The 23,471-nt window shown below is 45.3% G+C and overlaps 1 protein-coding gene across 2 annotated transcripts; it reads left to right on the top strand.

Moving 5' to 3' along the window:
* The first annotated feature begins 549 nt into the window (after window positions 1-549).
* On the top strand, window positions 550-19,456 carry Dhrs7c (dehydrogenase/reductase 7C). Of its 2 annotated transcripts, none has more exons than XM_076870061.1 (7): window positions 550-633; window positions 827-986; window positions 11,222-11,334; window positions 13,273-13,483; window positions 15,099-15,191; window positions 17,726-17,881; window positions 19,193-19,456. In XM_076870061.1, the coding sequence occupies exons 2-7, from the start codon at window positions 833-835 to the stop codon at window positions 19,399-19,401; spliced, it is 936 nt and encodes a 311-aa protein (XP_076726176.1). In that variant the 5' UTR covers window positions 550-633; window positions 827-832; the 3' UTR covers window positions 19,402-19,456. The 2 variants fall into 2 exon arrangements, with proteins under 2 accessions (XP_076726176.1, XP_076726175.1); XM_076870060.1 differs by having other exon boundaries at window positions 13,270-13,483.
* The last annotated feature ends 4,015 nt before the right edge of the window (window positions 19,457-23,471 follow it).

Below are 23,471 nucleotides of genomic sequence, written 5' to 3'. Positions count from 1 at the left end.
GATGCACAATTTGCAGTATCTTGTCTTCCCCACATTCCTGCAAGAAAAGACTATTATTTCCCATTTTGCAGATGAGAAAACCAAGGCTCCGAGAGCTACAAAATACTCCCCAGACAGTGTTCTTTCCGGTATTTTGTGTCACACCTCCAAATGGTTCCATCTGCACCAGGCTTTGTTCTATTTAATAATTTTTTTTCCTGTGGTTTTCATTCCCAATCAGAAAGGGAATAACAAATAGCCCTGCTACCACCTCAGTCTGAACTACTGGAAGCTCCCTGATACGGGAAGTGTGGCCGAGGCATTTTGGGCAGAGAATCCCAGGTCTAGATCCCTAAAGCTCAGCCCCCAAGTTGCAGAGGAAATCTCTCCAACTCAGGAGAGCTCTAACAGTTCTGGCAAGGGACTCTGAAATCAGAGCCGGCCAGCATGTGTCCCTGAATATCAGAATAGACACTATATTTACCCTGAAAAGCCCTTTAGTGCAAATGAGAGCTATAAATAACCATTAGGGCCCAAGCAAGTGGCCTTCACCCATGGATTTCCTTCCCAACATGCAGACCCATTTTAATTAAATTTGTCATTAACCTTTGGGGAGGGCAGGTGCCCTGGATCCAGCTTGCTTTCAGAGACACCGTGAGTAATTCCCTATTTCTTGGACATTTGGGGTTGAGCATGCTCACCAGGTGGTCACTTCCCGGGAGCTTGCACAGAGCTGAGTTTCCAGGAGAAGAGGCTCTAGGATTGGAGTGACTGTCCCCTGCAGACCTGGGCATCACAATCAGTTTCTCTGCAAAGCCAATCCTTCTCTGACCCTCTTTTCCCCCAGAGCAAGATGGGGGTCATGGCCATGCTGATGTTGCCCTTGCTGCTCCTGGGAATCAGCGGCCTCCTCTTCATTTATCAGGAGGTATCCAGGCTGTGGTCAAAGTCAGCGGTGCAGAACAAAGTGGTGGTGATCACGGATGCCATCTCAGGACTGGGCAAAGGTGAGTGGGCTCATCTCTAGCCTGGTGGGCTCATCTCTAGCCTGCCAGGAGGGGAGGGGTCAATTCTGTGTTCTCGCGATATTGCTTTCAAGGGTTTCCAGAAATTTTGAAATGCAAGGCCCTTAGCTGGGGTTGCATCTGGGTTTTGAACCCAGACAAGGGTACTGGGTTCAATGCTTGGTTCCAGCACTTGGTCATTTTGTTGCGGGGAACAGACTGACCGAGATGCAGCAGGCAGCACTCAGAGAGAAGAACTCCAAACTTTATTTTGTGTGAGTGGGCCCAGAGGAAAACAAAACTCCAAACTCTGAGCCCCGATCCACAGTTTCTCACAATCTTTATAGGCTATCTAGTGTCATAGATTTCCTAGTCTATCCGATGGACAGTTGTGCCCGGGGTTTCTAGAGGGGAAGCATGTTTTCGGAAGTTAAGTGTGATAAGGGGAAGAACTGGTTCCTCTTACAAGGAAGGCCTTGGAGAAATCTCTGGCTTTGGGCCCAGAAGCCTCCACTTCCTGGAGAAAGGAACCGACCCCTTCCCCAGGCATTGGTTTCTTACCATAACATTTTTTATAATTTCATTTCACAACCAGGTCTGGTTTTGCCATCACAATTTCACTTCTCTGCCTTCAATTTCTCATCTGCAACGGAGCTAGCAGCCTCTACCCCATACTGTCTTTGTGAGGAATCAATGAATTCACACAGGGGTAGCACTTAGAAGAGCACCTGGGGCTATCATGGGAGCCTCTCACTATTTATAATAAGGATGCTGATGTACAAATTTAGGCAGAGCAGGCCCATTTCCCTGTGCCACACTCCCCACCACTCCCTATTGTATTATTCTTGGCCTGATTCTTTCAACCACCCCACCACCCAGTCTTGAAGGCATTTACATTTGCAACTCCTGAATTAGATAGTGGGGGGGGGGGGGCTCTTCTGCTGGTAGCATTTGTGACCTGAGGGGTTCTGAATGTCCTTTGGTTTTGCAAGATTCTGACCCCATCTGTTATATCAGTTAGGGGTGATTTCTGCTATTGTTTTTGTTAATCAAGCCTGGAACCCACAGAGCCAAGCATCCATCAGTCACTCAACAAGTGACTGTTGGTCCCCTGTGTTCTGAGAAATAATTCCTTCCAGAGAGTCTCTACTGGGGGGGTGGGCACTTCCTCCCATGGTGCCACCATCATGAGAACACTTGTAGCCGCCTCTCTGAGAATTCCCTCAGTGCCTTCTGCTTGTTCTTGTGGACACCCCAATGGCAGTCCATCTGCATGCTTTGAGAATGGATTAGATTTCAGTGAGTGATCCACTTGGGTCAACCACGGTCAGGATAGAGCAGAGCATGAGGTGCTTAGACTTGGGTCTCTAGATGGCCCATTCACGAAGCAATTCCCAAAGGGGATATCCTGCCTCATTAGAATGAGAACTCAGAAGGGAGCAGGACACAAACCCCAACCGAACACACATTTGCCTATCAGATGAGACATCAGGTGACAGTTTTACCCTGAAAAATTGGAGCCCTTCAAAGTCAAAGACTCTGGGAAATATTGTTCTCCAAATAGAAGATGTCTGTCTAGAATCTGGCCCGCCTGCTAACGCACCCCTCCACCCTGGCACCCTCCTGCCAATTGCCCCTGGCTGTTGGCCCCTGAGGAACTGCCCTCTTAGATCCTGGGATCCTTTGTTTCCCCACACCATCTTTAGCTTACTCCTTGGGCTGAGCCCTGACTGTGTGTCTCTTGAGTTGGTCCCCTAGACTAAGCTTCCTGATGGTGGAGCCTGACTTTTGTTCACCCTGGTATCCCTAGCGCCTAACTCCATACTTGGCATCCAGTAAATTCTCAGCATGTGTTTATGTGATGAACGGCCTCTAACAGAGACCACGAGTTCAGGGAGGTCACTCATTTAATAAGCATGTTCTTGTATGTTTGCTTTATTGGTTTCCAATATGGTCCAGGAATATGCTCTGTGTGATTTCAATTCTTTTGAATTGTCGATGCAGGCTTTATGGCCTGGATATATGGTCCACAGTGGTGTAGGTTCCTGAGAGCTTGGTGTTTGAGGAGGTTACTCAGTTCTTCTATGTCCTTGCTCATTTGCTTACTAGATAGCACTACTAGTCTCCCTACTGCTGAGAGCTGTGCGTTTGTTTTAATTGTTTTTAAAATCTCATTTGGTTAGGACCCTAGGAAATACATCTCAGGAGCAAAATGGCATGGGACGGGTGGAATGTGACCTACTCTATCCTGACCGTGTTCTTTCTTACTGCATCTCATTGACCCACCCTGGAAAGAAATGCAAAGCAGAAAGAAATAAGGCCCAAGTATTTAGAAGTAACTCGAGAAGCTGGGCTTGTGTGACCTTAAACAAATGCCTGGCCTTAGCGTGCCACTGATTCCAGGTTCCAACTGCTCCATGTCTCAAGCCCTAGGAAAGGAGGAATCGAGAGACAGGGAGAGGATGAAGTGGGTTCTGTGCAGCCCACAGCAAGCACACCCTGGATCCATGGAACCCGAGAGAACCCCCCAGGAAGCACCAGGTGGTACACTAGGAAAGTCAAACCAACAGATCATGGTTAGGACATCCAACCCTCACCCCAACTCCCCACAATTCAGACAAGTCAGACATCATGCCATCCTACACCTGGCACGTCTGTGGTAAGAGTGACAATTAAAATACTTCAACCACTTCAAATGTACCAACCAAATATCTCCCCTGCCCATGCTTTTTATCACTTCTAAAATGCACAATTTTCCCTCTTTAAACATTACTGAACTCACACTAGGTGCAGTGATCCATGCTGGTCATCCCAGCACCTGGGGAGGCTGAGGCAGGAGGATCGAAAGTTCAAGACCAGCCTGGAGAACTTAGTGAGAACTTGAGAGCCTGTCTCAAAATTAAAAAAAAATAAAAATAAAAAGGGCTGAGGATGGAGCTCAATAATACAGCACCCCTGGGTTCCATCCCCAGGTCCAAAAAAGAAAAAAAAAAAAATGCTGAGATCAGGTATCTTTCAGGGCATCTTACAATCCGTAGAAAGCTGTCTTTTCTCATTCTATGTCCTCTGAAGCCAGGAAGCATCTTATAGTCAATGGCATCTGAGATTTCTTTGTGTGAATTGGCCAGTGTCCTGGTGTTTCACACAGATAAATGCTGAGCCCAGCTGATAAAGAGTAAAAATAACACCCGGTACAGCAGGAGCCTGGCCTCAGCAGAAATGATTTATTTGGGACACTGGTGCCTCTGGGCTTGCAGTGGGCTACAGCCTCTAGGACCCGCCTGGGAAAGCAAGGTGTCAGCAGAGAGGTCCTGGAACATCAGGTGCCTCTCCTAAGGAGGCCAGGGCTGCAGGTTTGGTCTGGCTCCTGGCCACAGGTCCTCTCCTCCCCCCAGTACCCAGCTTAAGAGGGAGGGAGAAAATGGGTGGGGGACAGTGTATCCCTTCCCAGCCGTGGTGGGACTGGCCAAGAGGCATCCTAGTGTGGAGAGAACAAGTGACCTCCAACTTGGACGTCCGACTTCAGATCCCTTGGCTTTACACCCTGGCCTCACCCCTTACAAGCTGTGGGACTCCAGGAAATTCAGACCAACTCAAGGAACCTCATGTCCCGATTTGTAAAAATGTGACCGGGGTGGCTGCTTGACACCCAGCATGGCTGCTATAATGCTAACGGTTTGAATCTAGAATGTCCCATTAGAAAGACGGAGGTGCCACAAGAAGCCAAACACCTGCTCTGAGCCGGTGGGCCAGGCAAACTTTACTTCTGCCAGAGGGCAAGCTACAGAACCTGGCCAGCAAGGGCACCAGGGCTGCCAGTCCTCCTGCTCTGGTCCCTAACTCAGCGCTGCCCTTCACCCTGATAGGAGGAGCAGGGTCACCATGCACGCGATTGGCTCATTTTTTTTAAGTTGGGGCGGGAAAAGGAAAGGATGGTGGTGAAAATGGCTACGATTGGGATCTTACATCCCCATTAAGGCTAAATACTCTATTCTGAAAATGGACCGTCCGCCAAATGTTGGCAGCCTCCTCCCCACTGAAGCAAGGTTCCGAAGTGGAAATTGTAGGGGATTTTATGCAATGATCAGATGGTGAGCGCTGTAACCTCAGAGGCTGGTGAATCCATGTGATGGGTGAATAATCTGAATGAATTACTGGGTGGTAACTGTAGGCAGGTGGAGCGTGGCTGGGGGAAGTAGGTTCCTGGGAGCTTGGCCTTGGGGACTGTATCTATTCCTGGCCCCTCCCCCCTTCCCATCTGCCCTAAGTGAGTGGCATTCCTCTGCTGCGCCCCTCTCCCTTGCTGTTCCCATAAAGGAGTCTGTCGACTGTGGTCTGTGAGTCAAAATAAATCTCTCCTCTTCTAAGTTGCTTTTTTTTTTTTTTCCAGGTATTTTGGTCACAGCAACAAAAAGCTAACACATATAGATAGCCCCTCAGCATTACAGCCAAAACTGAATGTCCCTCCAAATGAAATGTCTTCATGAATTCTGTTGTCATCTAGGCCACAATTTTTTTTAAATGATTAAGTTAAAAAAATAAACAAACAAACAAACAACACCTAGAACCGCCCCCCCCCCACTGGGGAAAGTGCCTTCTATTTTCCTTCCCCTTCCCCAGTTATGATGCTCCTAAATATGATCATTTGTGAATGAATGAGACTCATCAAGAGGGATACAAATTGTGTCAGCCTTTTTCAAATTTATTCAAGGCGAGGTGGGGGGACTCCTTTCTCTGCAGTTTAAGGGGAAAGAAGAAAGAAACATCAGACACCCCGTGGCTTTCTGGTTACTCTAGATTATGTAAAATCCTTTGGTCACCATAGGCCCCAAAGCATAGCACTGATTCAAAAATTGGGATGCGTAGCCCAATGTATAATCAACATGTCCATTTTCCTTAAAGTTGAACTTTCTTTCCCCATCCTGCTCCCCACCCACAGCTAGAGCAAGTACTGTAATGCCAGATTTGTGGGACCCCAATAGACCTCCAGGAGCTGAATCCAATGCAATCACACAAGAGTCTTTATTGCAAGCTCGAGCCTGGACTCACAACCGTTTCCAACTCAGCAGTTCCAAGGAGTGAGCCCGGGTCCTTTGTTCAGTGAGATTTTATAGGTTTTGGGGGATACTCTAGGTGTCACAACATCACACAGCAAATCATTTCACACCGCGGGAAAATCAAATAACAACTCCTAACATTGATTAGCACATTCATTGGCGGGAACAAGTTGGGTAGGGGTGATTGGTTAGTACAAGAGGGGGATTCCTTTGAGCTGATTGGTTTAATCCGTGAGGGGTGTATGTGCTAACCTACACAGTTTCCCAACATGTTATCAACCACCAAGACTACTGGGGGGGTCATCTGGCATCCCAGGTATTTTCCCTGTCTCATGCTGATTGGTGGTTGCTAGGGGGTTGCTATAGGTCCTCACCTAGCCTAACTGAGTCAGGGACACCTGGTGCCACAGATCTCTCCATTATTTACAGACAAACAACTCAGCAGGGTGGGTATGTGCCTAGGAGTGCTCTGTGGGATTTTTCCAATGACAAGGGTCAAGCCCCCTCCCTTTGGACAGGCCTTGAGGTCGAAGCTGTTTTCAAAAATGGAGTTACATCAGTTTCTCAGGACTAGGCTAGCTTCCTGCTGTTTCTGACCCTCCTAGGGGCAGATGGGCACGAAGGAAAGAGAGAGAAGAGCACAAGACACTCTTATCTCAACTGACATGTTGTAAGATGGTTCCAAGCTGCATGGATCTTGCATGTGCTTATAACTTAAGTCTGGCTGGAGTTGTAGTTCAGAGGTACAGTGCTTGCCTATACTACGTGCAAGGCCCTGGTTCCAGCCTCAAATGCTGCAAAGAAGCAATTTTTCCGCACTTCTGTGAAGTGGGGCATATGCACTTTTTCTCCACACTCTCCCTTTGGCTCCTGATTTGTGGTTTGTCAACTCCATGGAGAGGCTTCCTTTTGGAGTTCTACTTTCCTTCTAAGAGGTCTTCTTGGGCCGACTTCAAAAGAGCTGTCAACCAAAGCATGGCCTACCTCTGGTCCACGGTGGCTCTGAGCTCTTCAGTGCTTCAGACCATTCCCCAAGGAGCAGCCCTAGTTTTCTTTGCCTCTGCTCCTGGCTCTCGCCCATTACATTTCTCAGGTGTGATTCAAACATTAGGCTGGTTTCTGGTTGCAGGGAACTCCTAGTAGGTTGTTCATAGGATCCCTCTAGAACCTTCTCTCTAGGATAGAGGTGAAAGAAACATATCTCCAACCCCAGTCCATGGACAGAAACTCACTCAACAGTTCTCTCCAGAGAAATCCCCCTCCCAAGCTACCCTTCTCTCTCAATCCTCTTCTTTGATCCATTTTCATGATCCAGTTTTTGGCTAAAGGGAATGGAATTTCCTAAAATAAGGTTTCAGTTATTTCCTTTGAAAATCTGTGTCTTGGACTACCACCTAACTTTAGAATTTTGCATCTATTTCATCTTAGTGCTCAATTTAAACTTCCAATTTAATATCCTGTTACATATAGATATGTATCACTTATCCTGTTATACATATAAACACAAAGACATGATCAAGTTATAGCATTATATTTGACACGCTGACTTTAAATCTTTTTTTTTTTTTAATCTGAGTTTATTGTGAACTTCTTTGTACGTCAGTAGATGCATTTCAGAAAAATCAGTTTTCAGGGTTTCAAAATATTCTGTCTACACATTTTATAATTTACCTTATCAATCTCTGTTGTATTGGACATTTGCAATTACCTCCTATTCTTTACTATTTTAAGTGGTCCTGAGATAAACAATCTTATAACTATGCCCATGCAGACATTCTGAATCATGTCCTTGGAACAAATGCTTAAAATAAGTGCTCTTAAAGATACCATCAAGTTTTTCTTCCAAAAGACTATAGCAATGTATATCTCACTAAACTGAAAGTGGGGAAAAAGACCCTTTTAATCTTGTCAAAACTATTATCAATTTTGTTCTTGGTTATCTGTTCAATCAAAATGTGTGCTGTTTTTAAATATGTATCTCTGTATTGTTGGTATAAACTCTTACATTCTGTACATTAACTCTTGATCCTTTTAAAATGAATTGCTACCTTATCTCCTCAGTCCATTTCTTTATTAGTCTCTATCTTTTTTCTTATTGATTTATAGGAGTTCTTTGTATGTGAATTAAATTAGTTATTTGCTTATACAGGTTATAAATGCTTTTACTTGAATTTTTCTTTTTTATGCTTTTTAAAAATACTTTTAAAATATCATTATATTTGTTTATTTTTATACTTTTTTGATGTAAGATTTTTAAGAGTAAAAATCTATAAATCAAGCCAGGTGCAGTGGTACATGCTTGTAATCTCAGTGCCTTGGGAGGTAAGAGGATCCCAAGTTCAAAGACAGCCTCAGCAATTTAGCAAGGCCCTAAGCAACTCAGCAAGACCCTGTTTCTAAATAAAATTCAAAAAAGGACTGGAGATGTGGCTCATTGGTTAAGAACCCTGGGTTCAAACCTCGGTACCAAAAAAAAAAAAAAAAAAATCTACAAATCATTTCTGTTGTGATTTGTTTCTTTGGAGCATGCTCAAAAAACCCTTTTCCGAACTCAAGAATATATATCCATCTCTACTTTCCTCTAGTTCTTTTATGATTCTATTTTTATGTTTAACTGTTTAGAATATTTTGGTATAATTCGTTTAGTTTTCCCTCCAAACAGATATTCAAATACCACTTTTAAAATAATATATTCTTTTCCCACTAATTCAAAACACTAACTCTATCAAATATATATTAAATTCTCATTGATGCCTGGCTCTATTTTCATTAGTATTTTTATGTATGCTTGCATTGCATTACTAACACTTTGCTTTCATTTCTGGGCTTTTGTATTTTAATAACTATGTTTTCAAAATATTCTTTATTTTCTTCATATATATTATTCTGATTCAAATGTGCAAAGTATTCCACATAAAATTCAGAGTCTTTTTGTCATTTCTCAAGACCTGTTGGGATCCTGATTTTCTGCATCAAATTAACATGGAGATGAACTGACATCTTTATTGAATTTTGCCATCCACAGTCATCATGGACATCCCGTTTCTCCATACAACCTCCACATTGGTAGAAGCCATACATTTTCTGCAGTGCTAACAATTCAACATGACATGATTAATGCAGTCACTTCTTATTTATTTACTTATTTATTTTTGGTACTAGGTATTACACGAAGGGGCACTGGAGCACTGAGCCACATCCCAACCCTATTTTGATTTTATTTAGAAACAAGGTCTCACTGAGTTGCTTAGCACCTTGCTGTTGCTGAGGCTGGCTTTGAACTCCCGATCCTCCTGTCTCAGCCTTTTAAGCTGCTGGGATCACAGGCATGCACCATTGCACCTGGCTGCATGCAGTCACTTCTTGATGAATGAAACTCACTCAGCAGACTGACCACAGCTCCCCTCCTTCCAGCTCTCTCCATTGCACCTGTTATTTTTTTTTTTTATTTTGTTTTGTTTTTCAGTGCTGTGGATGGAACCCTGGGGGGCTCCACATGCTAGGCCAGCACCCTACCACTGAGCCACAGCACAACCCTAATGCACCTGTTTTCAGACCTCACTGAGATCTCATCCCTAGAGTCCTTGACCTTTACTCCTGATTCTGCCTGGCTCATGGTCCAGCCCCTCAACTGCTCTCCCTTCAACACCTCAACTCCCCTGCCCACAAAGCCCACATATAGAACCCCAGCCAACTATCTGGTCCAGCATGTGTCCCCCTCTCCATCTGCATCAACCTGCTGCCCCTGTAGGAGGAAAAAAATCACACAATTACAAAATCACTTTGAGCCACTGCACCCAGATATCTGGCTCCAGTGGACACCCAGTTTGCCAGGCATCCTTCAGTGTGCCTGGGCAACCTGGGGACAATACTGGATACCATCCTGGAGGAGGTGCTGCTGGTGCCTCCCACCGATCCCTGTGCTTGGCCAGTTCATCCATTCTTCAGGTGCTGTGCGTCCTGTCCCCAGGTGTTGGCTGTTAATGGCTCACAGATGCTTTCTTTCCCAGAGATTTATCCTCTGCCAGTGAACCTTACCTTGCCCAGGAGTTCTGCAGCCTCGGAGGGGACAGCCACAGTCAGCGACTGGCTGACACCAAGTGTGCAAAAGCTGGTCCTCTTTCCTCAGCTAGGACTGTACTGGATAGGTTTAGACTCTGAAAACTTCCTTGGATCAAGCCAAGGCCAGACTTTGCCGCAGACCACAGTGTTGGCTGGCATCTGCTCCATGTCCTCACTCCAAGATAGGTTTTATAGCATTCCTTCAAGTCCTGGCCACACGATTCCCTGTCTCAGCGTCTACGTCTGGGGATCCAACCTGAGATACCACCTCCGAAGGTTTTGATGAGGATTAAATGGGCAAATATGTAGGAATCTTTTTCAACAGTTCCTAGAACAATCCAATTGTCAAGATAAAGTGAACCATTGTTATTTTTAAGTATCAGGATTCTGATACATAAGAATACCGGGTGTCTACAATTGTTGCCCAGTTGAAAGAGTGCTAGGTTGGGTCAATCGGGAATTGGTCCAGAATAAAATTAATTAGACAGAAAAAAAGATTCATGTTTTTACAAAAAGAGCCCTGGCTGAGTTATCTATTCACAGAGAAAATGTGGAGAACGGGGAGCATTGGATCTGGACAACCATGGTGGCTGTTCTCAAGATTTTAGCTATCTTTGAGGTTGTCTGTCGGGGTGTGGTCCTAAATAAAGGCTGGGTGGACAGGGCCATATTTGTGTTCAATATGAGAAAGAATTTTCAGTCATTAGAATTATCCAACAAACTCACCTACTATGAGTTTCTCTTCACAGGAAGCAACTAAGCTGAGGTTCAAAAGGCCTAAAAAAAAATCTGGGGTGTAGCTCAGTGGTAAAGCATGTGCTTAGCATGTGCAGGGATAAGAATTCAATCCCCAATACACGCACCCCCAAGAAAATAAATAAAGAAAGAAAGAAAAGAAATTTTAGCCTAGAGAAAGATCTGAATGAAATGACTTCGTGGTGCTAAGATTTTTGAATCTTTTTTTTTTTTTTTTTTTTTTTTTGTGATGCTAGGGATCGAACCCAGACCCTTGTGCATTTGAGGCAAGCACTCTACCAACTGAGCTACATCCCCAGCCCTTTTGAATTCATTGACTGCTTGAATTCCTTATAACTATCCTACTTCTTTTTTTCTCCATAGAGTGTGCCCGGGTGTTCCATACAGGTGGGGCAAGACTGGTGCTGTGCGGAAAGAACTGGGAGAGACTAGAAAACCTATATGATGCTTTGACCAGTGTGGCTGACCCCAGAAAGGTAAGGCCTTCAGCAATTGGCTCAGGTCACTTCTAGGTGACCCAACCATTCCTAGAATTCCAGTGATTATTGTAGCCTCCAGTGATTATTGAGGCCAAGTGGAATAAATTGGTGATTGCTCTGGGAAAATGGGAAGCAATGGTCCCCCTGATCTTGACATAGGCATAAGGGGTGACTTGCTTTGATTACTCACCATGCCCAAAATTTAGCCTGACTCTCATCCAGAGTCTGTGTAAGTTACACCCCAAAAGAATCTAGAATACAAGGAATGTCCAAGGTCTGCGCTGATTATAGACAGGGCTGGTTTTAAAACAAACAAGAATAACAAATTCTCAAATGACATCCCTTCAAAGAAATCAGGGACATGAAGTCCCCTCCCAAGATGTCACCCAGGAAGTGAATATTTATCTCAGTGCAGCTTCAGTTTTCCCAGCATTTCGGGAGCATTGTTTAAGAACTTGCACTTGAGGCTCTCCTGGAGATTCTTGGGATGTTTTTTAATCTGCACCCTTGAGGTTGGATTTGACACTTGTCAACAGCCAAAAGTAATTTAGAACTAAATCTGGTATTTTTTAAATTTTTTTTAGTTGTAGCTGGGTACAATATCTTTATTTACTTATTTATTTTTATATGTTGCTGAGGATCGAACTCAGGATCTCACACCTTCGAGGCAAGCACTTTATCACTTAGCTACAGCCCCAGCCCCAGCTAAATCTGGTATTTGAGGAGGTGGATCAAATAGGGCAAGATGGAATTCTCCAAAGTGTTTCTTGGGATTTTACTAGGTTACAAGGTTCTGTAGTCAGTTGTGTGAGCAGTACTGAGTTAAGCCAGAGTCCTCTGCTTTCTTGATTGCAGGACCTCTCAGAGCCATTGGTATGCTAGTATGCATTGTGTGTCTCCAAAAAGAACTTGGAGACGAGTCTAGGGAGAAGAGTCTAGATTTTCCACACAAATGTGACCACACAGTGGTCTTTTCTCTTGAAAGCCATCTCTCAGAACTAGTGTCTGTCCTACACTAGGATTGTATCAACCACACAGTACCACCCATTTTCCCATCTACCCTTCACCCCTGGGATAATAGAGTCTTAATGACTGCAAGGGTCTGGAGCTAAACACGGTACCTGGCACATAGTGGGTGCTCCAAAGATACTATGTTGAGTGTATGATTTAGGTCCGAACCAAATGTAGCTCCAGAGTACTGTGATGGATTTTCTGAATCTTGTAAGCCAGTTTGGAAAGTACTTTCCAAAAAGGAGTTCAGAAATGTTAAAAGTAGGGGCTGGGGTTGTGGCTCAGTGGTAGAGTGCTTGCCTAACATGTGTGAGGCCCTGGGTTCAATCCTCAGCACCACATACAAATAAAGTTAAAAATCCATTGGCAACTAAAAAATATTGAAAAAAAAAGAAAAGAAATGTTAAAAGTAATGATGTCACCTTGGAACCTTGCTAGGGCTCCAAAAAGGACCAATGTCAAGGACGAGAATTGAGTCTATGAGTATTTGGATTTATCAGTTTTGGAAACTTGGCCAAAAATTCAGACTTCCTATTGCATTTTAAGATTTGGAGTTGTTGGGGCTGGGGTGGTGGCTCAGTGGTAGAGTGCTCTCCCCTAGTACGCGTGGGGCACTGGGTCCGATCCTCAGCACCACCTAAAAATAAAATAAAGATGTGGTGTCACCTAAAACTAAAAAATAAATTTTAAAAATAGTTTTTTTTAAAAAATTGGGAGTTGTGGTTGCCTTGGTCCCCAGAATAAATTCTTCCTCCTTCTCGTTCATCCCAGAGTCCTTTCAACTTGTTCTTCTTTTGACTTTTTTTCTTTGTGGGGGTATTGTGGTTTGTTTTATCTGCAGTTATTCCATGATGTTTAAATTTCAAAAATGGTTGCTCTTAGATTGGGGGCCCTGATCCCACCCATCTCTCATTGGTTCAGCAGACATTCACCCCGAAGCTGGTCCTGCTGGATCTCGCAGACATCAGCTGTGTCCAGGATGTGGCAAAGGAAGTCCTGGATTGCTATGGCTGCGTGGACATTCTCATCAACAATGCCAGTGTGAAGGTGAAGGGACCTGTTGATAAGATCTCTCTGGAGCTCGACAAAAAGATCATGGATGCCAATTACTTTGGGCCCATCACCCTGACCAAAGGTCTCGTGAGTTTCCCTGTGGGTTTCGGGGCCACAGGATGCCAGGGAGGGCTCTGTTTGGTAGCCAGGCAATTATGAGATTCTGGACAGAATTCCCCAACCCATAATAGAAAACTCACATACTTAACCACATTTTTAAAATTTAGTGTTTAGTATACGTTGGTGTCAGAAAAGGGCTCCTGGAAGTGTCTTTCTGGTATATTCCAACCTCCCTCTTATGAAACCCTTCTGCTCAGCCAAGTTCTGCCCCTTCCCCCTCTCCCTATCCTCACACCCATGGCTCCCCTAAGATTCAACATCTCGGCACCCCCTGTCTTCATCTTTTGCCTGTATTTTGCTACACCATCCTGTTAGTTGAGCTGCTTCTAACCAGGACACTTGGTCAAAGGTTCTGTCTTCAGAAATGAATTAGGGAAAGGGTTCATCCCCCAATTAATAAGAGACCCGGTATTCTTTCAACCCCTTCATAGAAACAGAGAAGGCAAGAAAAAGATGCCTCCCTTAAAGGGTGAGCTGGAGGCTCCTGTGTGGGTGAGCTGGAGGCTCACCGCTGAGCTCCAAAGCAGGTGTGAAGCCCAGGAGGTTAGGGATGGAGATCACCATGAGCTAGAAGCACAAGTTGAAGCCAGGAAAGAAGGAAGGAAGGAAGGGAGGGAGGGAGGGAGGAAGGAAGGGAGGGAGGGAGGGAGGGAGGGAGGGAGGAAGGAAGGGCCCCCAATCTAACAGCAACCATTTCTGAAATTTTAACATCATGAAATAACTGCAAATAAAACAAACAACAATACCCCAAAGAAAGAAAGGAAGAAATGTAGGACACACCAACAGTTGTGTGTCATTCCATCAACCCTCTATGGGGACTGCTCTATGGCAGGAAAATTAGGAACAAAAAGTGCAGTGGGAACTGGAAGAACTGATTTCTCCTCCTGGTTGGGCCTCTCACATGCTAAGGGACCTGCGTCTGGTCACTAGCCTCTGCTCATCTCTAACACAAAGGGGCTAAATTCAATTGACCATCCTGAAAGTTGAGTCTTCAAGCACCATGTTTCATCTGGTGCCCCAGCCCCATTCACCTGCATCATTAATTTACTTAATATCTTTCTCCACTTTTCCTCATTTTAAAGTCGAATCCACATTAGGAAGACATATTTATCATACCAACACACACATAAACCTCTCTGCACTCTCAATGAATAGAAGGCACACTGAAAACTACATGAAGTAAGTTCCAACACAGCCTGCAGGATGTTCAGTCTTTGTTAAAAGATTTGTTAGCATTTGCAAGACAGGCACTAAAGACATGTTAGAACCAACAAGAGATTTTTTTTTTCTTGAGACAATAGAAGAATTAAAAAGGAAAAGGTCTTTCCTATTATTAATAAGTTGGTGTCACTTAATTAATGCATATTGGTTGGTCATTTAAAACCATCCAGCCATACACCAGCTGAGCTGGCCCTCTCTTTGAAAACACTAGCTCGATGATTGTGGGGGCTCCATTCCATCCCTGTCCTGCTGCAGTCTGTCACTGAGGTAGTGGTGTCATGTGTGATGGAGGGGGTGGGGAAAGAGACTGCCTGACCCCACTCAGATTTCTAACTCTGACTCGTTGTGTTTTCCAGTCCTGCTTCCCAACATGATCTCCCGGAGGACAGGTCAAATTGTCTTAGTGAATAACATCCAAGGGAAGTTTGGGATCCCATTCCGCACAGCTTGTAAGTTGCTAAGACAAAAATGGCGTGCCTCATGTTGTACTTCTTATGTGATAAGACATGCACTGTTATGTCTAAGACCCGGCATATGACTGATTCCATGGAACAAAGAATATCTCATCAGAGATGAGATGGTGTCTATCATTTCCTTTTTTTTTTTTTTCCCAAGTATCTACAGCATGCAGATCCCTAGGAGAGATGATGGGATATAAGAAATAGGGTTCCTCTCCTCCTGAAGCTCAGCCTCACAGATGGGCAGGACATGTGCAGGCTGAACACGTCAAAGAGAGATGAAGGTCATGCTCCTACTTGGATGCAAAGTCCCAGCACAAAGCCCTTTCCTCCATGAAGGACAGAAAAGAAGGTTGGGTGCACATCACAAAATGGGTTAGAGATGCAGACATTCTGAGGAAGAAAAAAATGGCAGAATCATAGAGGAGGGCCAGCCCTAAAGTTAAGATGTTCAAGGAAAAGAGAGATTTCCAAGTAGATGTTCATGGGATCTGTTGGGGAAATTCCAGAGACATTCCCACCTCTGGTAAGGTAGGCTCTGGGAGGGCAGGGAACAGGCCATTTCTTTGTCTTTAGTGGCCCATGGTACCATGTGCAAAATAGGAGCTCGTTGTGCATCTAATGGACAGACAGAGAGAGAGGAAAGAAGAAAAGAAAATTGTGCAGGTTCCCTGCATGAGTTGCTAGGGCTGCTATAACCAAATACCACAGACTGGGTATCTTGAACAAAAGAAATGGATTTATTAAGTCCATACTGGCCCATCTCTACCTGTGCAATCTGGTGCCATTCACTTGCACAATCCCTCGGCTTCTCATTCTTCATAATTCACAAAGTGGACATAATAGTTCCTCTGCCCCTCTTCAATCCATACACAGTCATTCCTCGTTACTAAGAATATTAGTTACTAAGAGGATTAGTTCCAAAAGCCCTGCCCCCAGAGATGCCAAAATCCATGGATGCTCAAGTCCCTTAAAAATCATATAGAAGTTGCATACAACCTACACACAGCCTCGTGTACTTTAAATCATCTCTAGATTACTTACAATACCAAAGAGTAAGTTCGTTCTATGTAAATAGTTACTAGATGGTATTGCTTATGGACTAGTGACCAAAAAAGAGTCTGTACATATTCAGATGCAATTTTTTTCTGAGTATTTTTGATCCACAGCTGGGAAACCCATGGATACAGAGGGCTGAATGTCTTAAAATAATGAGACAGAGAGTCTCACACAGGTGCAGAGACTCACATGAAATGATGGGTGCAGGTTCACTGTACACACCAGGGAGGGGCAACCTGGGGGGAAGCGGTGCAAGCGGAGGTAGGTGCCCATCTGGGTTTGGTTCAGCCAGCACAGTGGCAATTTCTTTTTGTTATTTAATATTTAGTTATGCAAATGTTGGAACATTTCAATAAATGTCAGGATTTCAGCTTCTGAACAACCTGGCAACAGCTGGCAGGAGCTGAGGGGTGAGAGCACCTGCAGCACAGACTGTACTCTCTCACTCACCTTGGCTCCCGGGCTGCTTCTCTGTACTCAAAGCTCATGTTTTTTAATTTTGAACCTTCTGGAAATTTAAAGTGGTCATGCAAAAATGAACCACTTAACCAAGGGTTTCCACGAGCCAGGCTCTGTGTGACACAGCTCACACATGTTCAATGCTTAAAGCAACTCTTTCTTGGTGAGGAACTGGAGTGAGGAACTGGAGCCCCAGCCCTGCACTCCAAGCCCTGCACAGTGAGGGGGTTGGATGGCTTTCCCAGAACAGCCTGACCCCTCAGGCTGGAGAACAAGGGAAGGAGTAAGGGATCTGGTTGTAGGTATCTGAGCATGGGAGAGAGACCATAATACATCCACCTACTGCCTTCCTCTGCCTGCAGATGGGGCCCACGTACTCAAGAGGTAGCTCTAATTTCCCATCATTTGGGGAGTATCCACCATTTGGGATTTCTAGAATAATTCTTTACCCAATCCATGGCCTTCATGGTTTGAACTGAATTTGGTGCTAGATGCTATGGATGATATAGATGATATGGGCAGTTTCTCCAAGAAAAAAGGTATGGGGGAGGGGTGGTGCTGGAAGTAAGAGGGAGATCTGACCTCTGAGATTATCGCAGTCACCAGCTGGCCCAAACTTTGGATAAGTCCCTTGGGGATCAGCAGTCCTGGGAAGGAATGGGGAGTCATACCCATGCTGGGCTTTTTATGTTTGCTCATTTGATCTTCACAATAACTTGTCAAGAGAGATTTCATGGTCATTTTTAAAGATAAGAAAACTGAGTCTCAGGTAAATTGGCCAAGGGCACACAGCAGGCAGATAGCTAAACTGGATTCAATCCCAGCCCCGCCTCCTTCTACCCTTCAAGAGGGCTTTGTCCTCATCTATAAAGCAAAGCGTGGACTCTTTAAGGGCACTTCCAGCTCTGAGTTTGCAGGAATGTTTCTGTTGGCCCTCTGGCCTCCAGCGTACCCACCAGGAAACAGGATTGGGGCCCTTCCCCACTTCTGGCTTGTTTCTCTTCCAGATTCGGCCTCCAAACATGCGGCCCTAGGCTTCTTTGACTGCCTCCGAGCTGAAGTGGAGGAATATGATGTTGTGGTCAGTACCGTGAGTCCCACTTTCATCCGGTCATACCACGTTTATCCAGAGCAAGGAAACTGGGAATCCTCCATTTTGAAATGTGAGATGTTGGGGGGGGGGCTGGAAGCTGGAGGGATTGGGGAGGGGGGTCATGCTGTGGTTTCAATAGGCCCAAGGGGGTGTTCCTGAAGCATGAGTCTGGGGGTGGTAGAGCCTGGGCAAATAGCTAATAGCAGGATTTGGGTCACAAACCTCTAGGACAAGGCACCAGGCAAAGAAAATCCCGACCTGCAACCAACAGACCATGGCCAGACAGACCCTAGTCACTCAACCTGTTCCTCAGCCTGCCTGTTTTGCATGTGTAATAACTAGAATTTGGGCTTTAGGAATTGTTCTGCTAGCCAGGTGTGGTGGCACCTGCCTGTAATCCCAGTGGCTCAGGAGGCTGAGGCAGAAGGATCATGAGATCAAAGCCAGCCTCAGCAAAAGCAGGGCACTAAGCAACTCAGTGAGATCCTATCTCTAAATAAAATACAAAAAAAGGTAGGGGGGGGGGCCGCTGGGGATATGGCTCAGTGGTTAAGTGCCCCTGAGTTCAATTCCTGGTACCAAAAAAAAAAAGACAAAACCTGCCCTGTTCCCCTTTCCAAAATGGCAGCACAGAGTGGAGCTAAGACTTTCCAGCCAGACCACCTGCACTGGAAGCTTGCCTGTGTTGCAGATCAGACTGTTGAACACTGGCAAGTCCTTTAATGACTCTGTGCCTCAGTTTCCCCTTTACAGAATGAGGGATAATAATACCTACCTCACAGAGACTATTGAGGAGCCTAAAGCGTCCATCTCACCAGCCCACCTTGAGGGCCCTATAAATGCCCATGATCATTATTCTAGAATATTCTAAACTCGACATCTACACTGAAGAACCAGTATGAACCAAGCTGGAGGTCCAAGCAAGTGGTCCCAGGAGGCCCTAGACAAACCCAGCCTCACAACGACGAAGGGCAGGCCTTAATTCATCCAGCTTCTTCTTATCTCCTCAACTCTTCTGTGCACCTCCCTTCTCCTGCTCAAACTGCCCTAGTCAGGGTATCAAGGAGGAACTAGGCCCACTTCACAGATGAAGAAACAGAGTCAAGCAGAGCAGGGGGCTAGTATGTCCCCAGGGGTAGAGGCCAGCGGATGGCAGAGTCGACCTGGAAGCAAGAATGGCCTACTTTCCTCCAGATTTGGGGCAGGCAGAGGGTTTGGGGCAGGCAGGGGGTTTGGGGCAGGCAGGGGGTTTGGGGCAGGCAGAGGGTTTGGGGCAGGTAGAGGGTTTGGGGCAGGCAGAGGGTTTGGGGCAGGCAGAGGGTTCCCGGCAGCTTGCTTCCCCGCCAGGCCATAAACCCCGGCTCCTCCTGGGGCCCTTCAGTCTTTTTCAGGAAGTTGGCCTATGGCGTGCACCCGGAGGAGGTGGCGGAGGAGGTGATGCGCACCGTGAGGCGGAAGAAGCAAGAGGTGTTCATGGCCAACCCCATCCCCAAGGCCGCCGTCTACATCCGCACCTTCTTCCCAGAGTTCTTTTTCGCCGTGGTGGCCTGTGGGGTGAAGGAGAAGCTCAATGTCCCCGAGGAGGGTTGACTGGAAGAAGCCAAGGGGTGACTCATGGGAATAAAGGCTTTCCTGGCAGGTGCCAGCTGGTGTGTCCTCTCCCTGGCCCTGGGGTCCCTCACAAGCCCTGCGCCCTGACCTGCTGGAGCCTGCCTGTAGGAGGCACTCACCATGGCGAACAGGTTGAGGGTGGCTCAGAGCCTGCCCAGAAGCTGCAAGGCCTCTGGGTGTCTTACACTGATGTTCCCAAGACACACTTCCAGAACCTTCCCTGCTCTGGAGGGTAATAACAGGAGCCACAGTGCGTCCAACACCCACATTACACACACACACACACACACACACACACACACACACACACACACTGTGGCCATGGGCCTGCTCAGAGGCCCACCGGGAAAACCACCTCCATTGCATCCAAGGATCACCTGCTCACATCAGCCTCGACTCAGCAGCCTTTAGCTGGAAGTACAGTTTGTATTGTCTAATATGGCAGCTGCCAGGCACGTGCGCTATCACGTGAAAAACTGAATTTTTAATTTTAATTGTGGTTAATTTTAACTTAACAGAGGGTATCTAAGTATTATACAATGTAATTATTATGTATTCATTATTATTATCAATGATATTAATATTTGTAATGAATATACTAGGTAAATAATATAAATATATCAAATAGGTTAACAGTGGGTAGTAACACTAATATCAATCATGGATATATTATTGCATATTAATGTATAGTTATGAATTAATATGAAGTTGAACTGATGTTATTAATAGCCTCCCTCATTGGCAGTGCAGCATAGCTGTGATAGACGGCCATTGGACACCTTCGCCCCAGGGCCTGAGCTCATTGGCCTCAAGGGTGGCCCAGCTGAGCCAGATTTTTAGACTCTCTGTTTTTCTAATATGTGGAGTGAATGCTCAGAACCACTGGGTTTCCACTTCATTGCAGACTTTTCTTGCATTCTTACAGCAAAATTCATTTAAAACCTCCATCTTCATTACGGGTGGACACTTAGTTTAGTTTAGTTTTTTTTTTTTTTTCTTAATATAGTTGATGATTCTTGGGCTGTTGGAAAATGTAAGGCAGGATTTTTTGCATAAATATTTTAAGCTGGCTCGAATTTGTCTAATATTTATACATGAAAGAGGGCAAAATTTTATTTCCTGAACGCGTCATTTACAAAATTAACATATACCAGGGATATAAATGCACATATAAATCTTCATTTAAAAAGTAAAATGCCCAGGATCAAGTGATCACCCTGCAGTTCATCCAACTCGAGAATGTGGCAGATGGTTGAGTCCTACAGCCATAGGAAAGCAAGATGTGGGGGCAAAATTTAGGAGAGTCAATCGGTAAGGTAAATTTTTGAGGGGGGAGGGAAATGAACCCAGTGTTATCCAATCACTGAGCCACATCCCCAGCCCTATTTTGCATTTTACTTAGGGACAGTGTCTCCCTGAGCTGCTTAGCACCTCACTTTTGCTGAAGCTGGCTTTGAACTCATGATCCTCCTGCCTCAGCCTCCTGAGCAACAAGGATCATAGATGTGTGCCACCGCACCTGGCTGGTAACTTTCTTTTAAGAAGTTTTGTCATTGTTGGACACGGGCACTATAGGAGTGCTAAGGACAGCCAACAGATGGCAGGTGGGGGACTTGGGGGCATGACTGTGGCAGGAAAGTGGCTGAAACTTAATTGGTAGCCAGAAAGTAGGGATAGCAGCTCTGGAACAGATGGGGCTGTATCTGGGGCCACAGACAGCCAATCTTTGGGACTCTCCAGGGCTGGGATCTGGGCAGAATTTGGCCATCACTCAAACCCAGGATATGGGTCCTCACCTGCTTCTTTCAGGACTCTGCCTGGTCACAGGTGAGTTCCAGACCAAGGGTGGGGATGAGAGGCTAAACTTTGGGTGAAACAGGAGCATGGTGGGGAAGGGATCGAATCTGGAAGCATCCACTTTGGTACTGAGAAAGTCACTTTCTGGAAGTGTGAGGATTCTGAGGTGGAGGAAGACCACAGACACCTGAGATTCCCCAAGAGAAGCCCTAGAGCAACAGACTTGTAGAAAAAGGACCCTCCTGTGGATATGGGCCTGCTCACTATTCTCCTGTCCCCTGACCAAAGGTGCCCTGGGACAGAGGGTGGTCAGAGACCTATGATAGAGCTAGTAAGAGTGACGGGCTGATAACCCCAGGTCTCTGTAGTTGGGTTTCCTGTCCCGGACTTTGTTCTTCTCTTGACCGAATGCTCCCTGTTGGTTTCAAATGTCAACACCTCTCTGTGTCCTTTCAGGATGTGATATATCACCAGCCCCATAAATGAAAACCCACAACCCTAACGTGGGAACATAGTGGAGAAGTTTTTTAAATGTTCAAGGGGCCAATGCAAGAGGTTGGGGTTGGAGCAAGGGAGACATGCAATATGAATAATGGCCACCAGATGCCACTGTGGTTCCAAACCCATTTTGTAACTTGTCTCCCCTGAAACGTTGCATAGTGGTCATGAGCCAAGGTTATAGTCACAATTTCCAATGAACATTCCCCTTTCAGCATCCCATCTGGTCTTCACATGAACCTTAATTCATTCATTGCAAGGGCTGCCAAGCCATTTCTCAGATAAGAAAACTGAGAATGATCACGTGCTATGGGATACTAGTGTTCTGGGCAGAACGTGGTCCACCTAAGGGTGGTTAGTCCCTGAGACACAGAAGGTCTGGGCTCTAGGAGGACCTAGCTGTTCCAGACCACAGAGTGGCCACCCTGAGATACTATAGAGCAGCCTTCACACTCCACACTGGGAAAGACAGAAAGATAGAGATGATTTTCTGGGAGTCCCACCCCCCTTCGCCAATATCTACAAAATTGAACTAAATAAGAAAGCTAATGAAACAGAAAAAAAAAAATCACATTCCCCAGCAACTACTTTTGGCCTTTGGGCCCTACCCTGTAAAGACCAGAATTCTTTTTTTTTTTTTATTGTTGGTTGTTCAAAACATTACATAGTTCTTGATATATCATATTTCACACTTTATTTCAAGTGGGTTATGAACTCCCATTTTTACCCCATATACAGATTGCAGAATCACATCAGTTACACTTCCATTGATTTATATATTGCCATACTAGTGTCTGTTGTATTCTGCTGCCTTTCCTATCCTTTATTATCCCCTCTCCCCTCCCCTCCCCTCCCCTCTTCTCTCTCTACCCGCTCTACTGCAGTTATATCTCCCCCTTGTATTATTTTTCCCTTTCCCCTCGCTTCCTCTTGTATGTAATTTTGTATAACCCTAAGGGTCTCCTTCCATTTCCATGCAATTTCCCTTCTCCCTCCCTTTCCCTCCCACCTCTCATCCCTGTTTAATGTTAATCTTCTTCTCATGCTCTTCGTCCCTACTCTCGTCCCTACTCTATTCTTAGTTACTCTCCTTATATCAAAGAAGACATTTGGCATTTGTTTTTTAGGGATTGGCTGGCTTCACTTAGCATAATCTGCTCTAATGCCATCCATTTCCCTCCAAATTCTATGATTTTGTCATTTTTTAATGCAGAGTAATACTCCATTGTGTATAAATGCCACATTTTTTTTAATCCATTCGTCTATTGAAGGGCATCTAGGTTGGTTCCACAGTCTTGCTATTGTGAATTGTACTGCTATGAACATCGATGTAGCAGTGTCCCTGTAGCATGCTCTTTTTAGGTCTATTCCCCAGAAGGGGAATAGCTGGGTCAAATGGTGGTTCCATTCCCAGCTTTCCAAGAAATCTCCATACTGCTTTCCAGATTGGCTGCACCAATTTGCAGTCCCACCAACAATGAACAAGTGTACCCTTTTCCCCACATCCTCGCCAGCACTTGTTGCTGTTTGACTTCCTAATGGCTGCCAATCTTACTGGAGTGAGATGGTATCTTAGGGTGGTTTTGATTTGCATTTCTCTGACTGCTAGAGATGGTGAGCATTTTTTCATGTACTTGTTGATTGATTGTATGTCCTCCTCTGAGAATTGTCTGTTCAGGTCCTTGGCCCATTTGCTGATTGGGTTATTTGTTATCTTGTTGTCTAATTTTTTGAGTTCTTTGTATACTCTGGAT

The sequence above is a fragment of the Callospermophilus lateralis genome, chromosome 11, assembly GCF_048772815.1.
Source record: "Callospermophilus lateralis isolate mCalLat2 chromosome 11, mCalLat2.hap1, whole genome shotgun sequence".
NCBI lineage: Eukaryota > Metazoa > Chordata > Mammalia > Rodentia > Sciuridae > Callospermophilus > Callospermophilus lateralis.
This window is presented reverse-complemented; position numbering and strand designations above follow the sequence as displayed.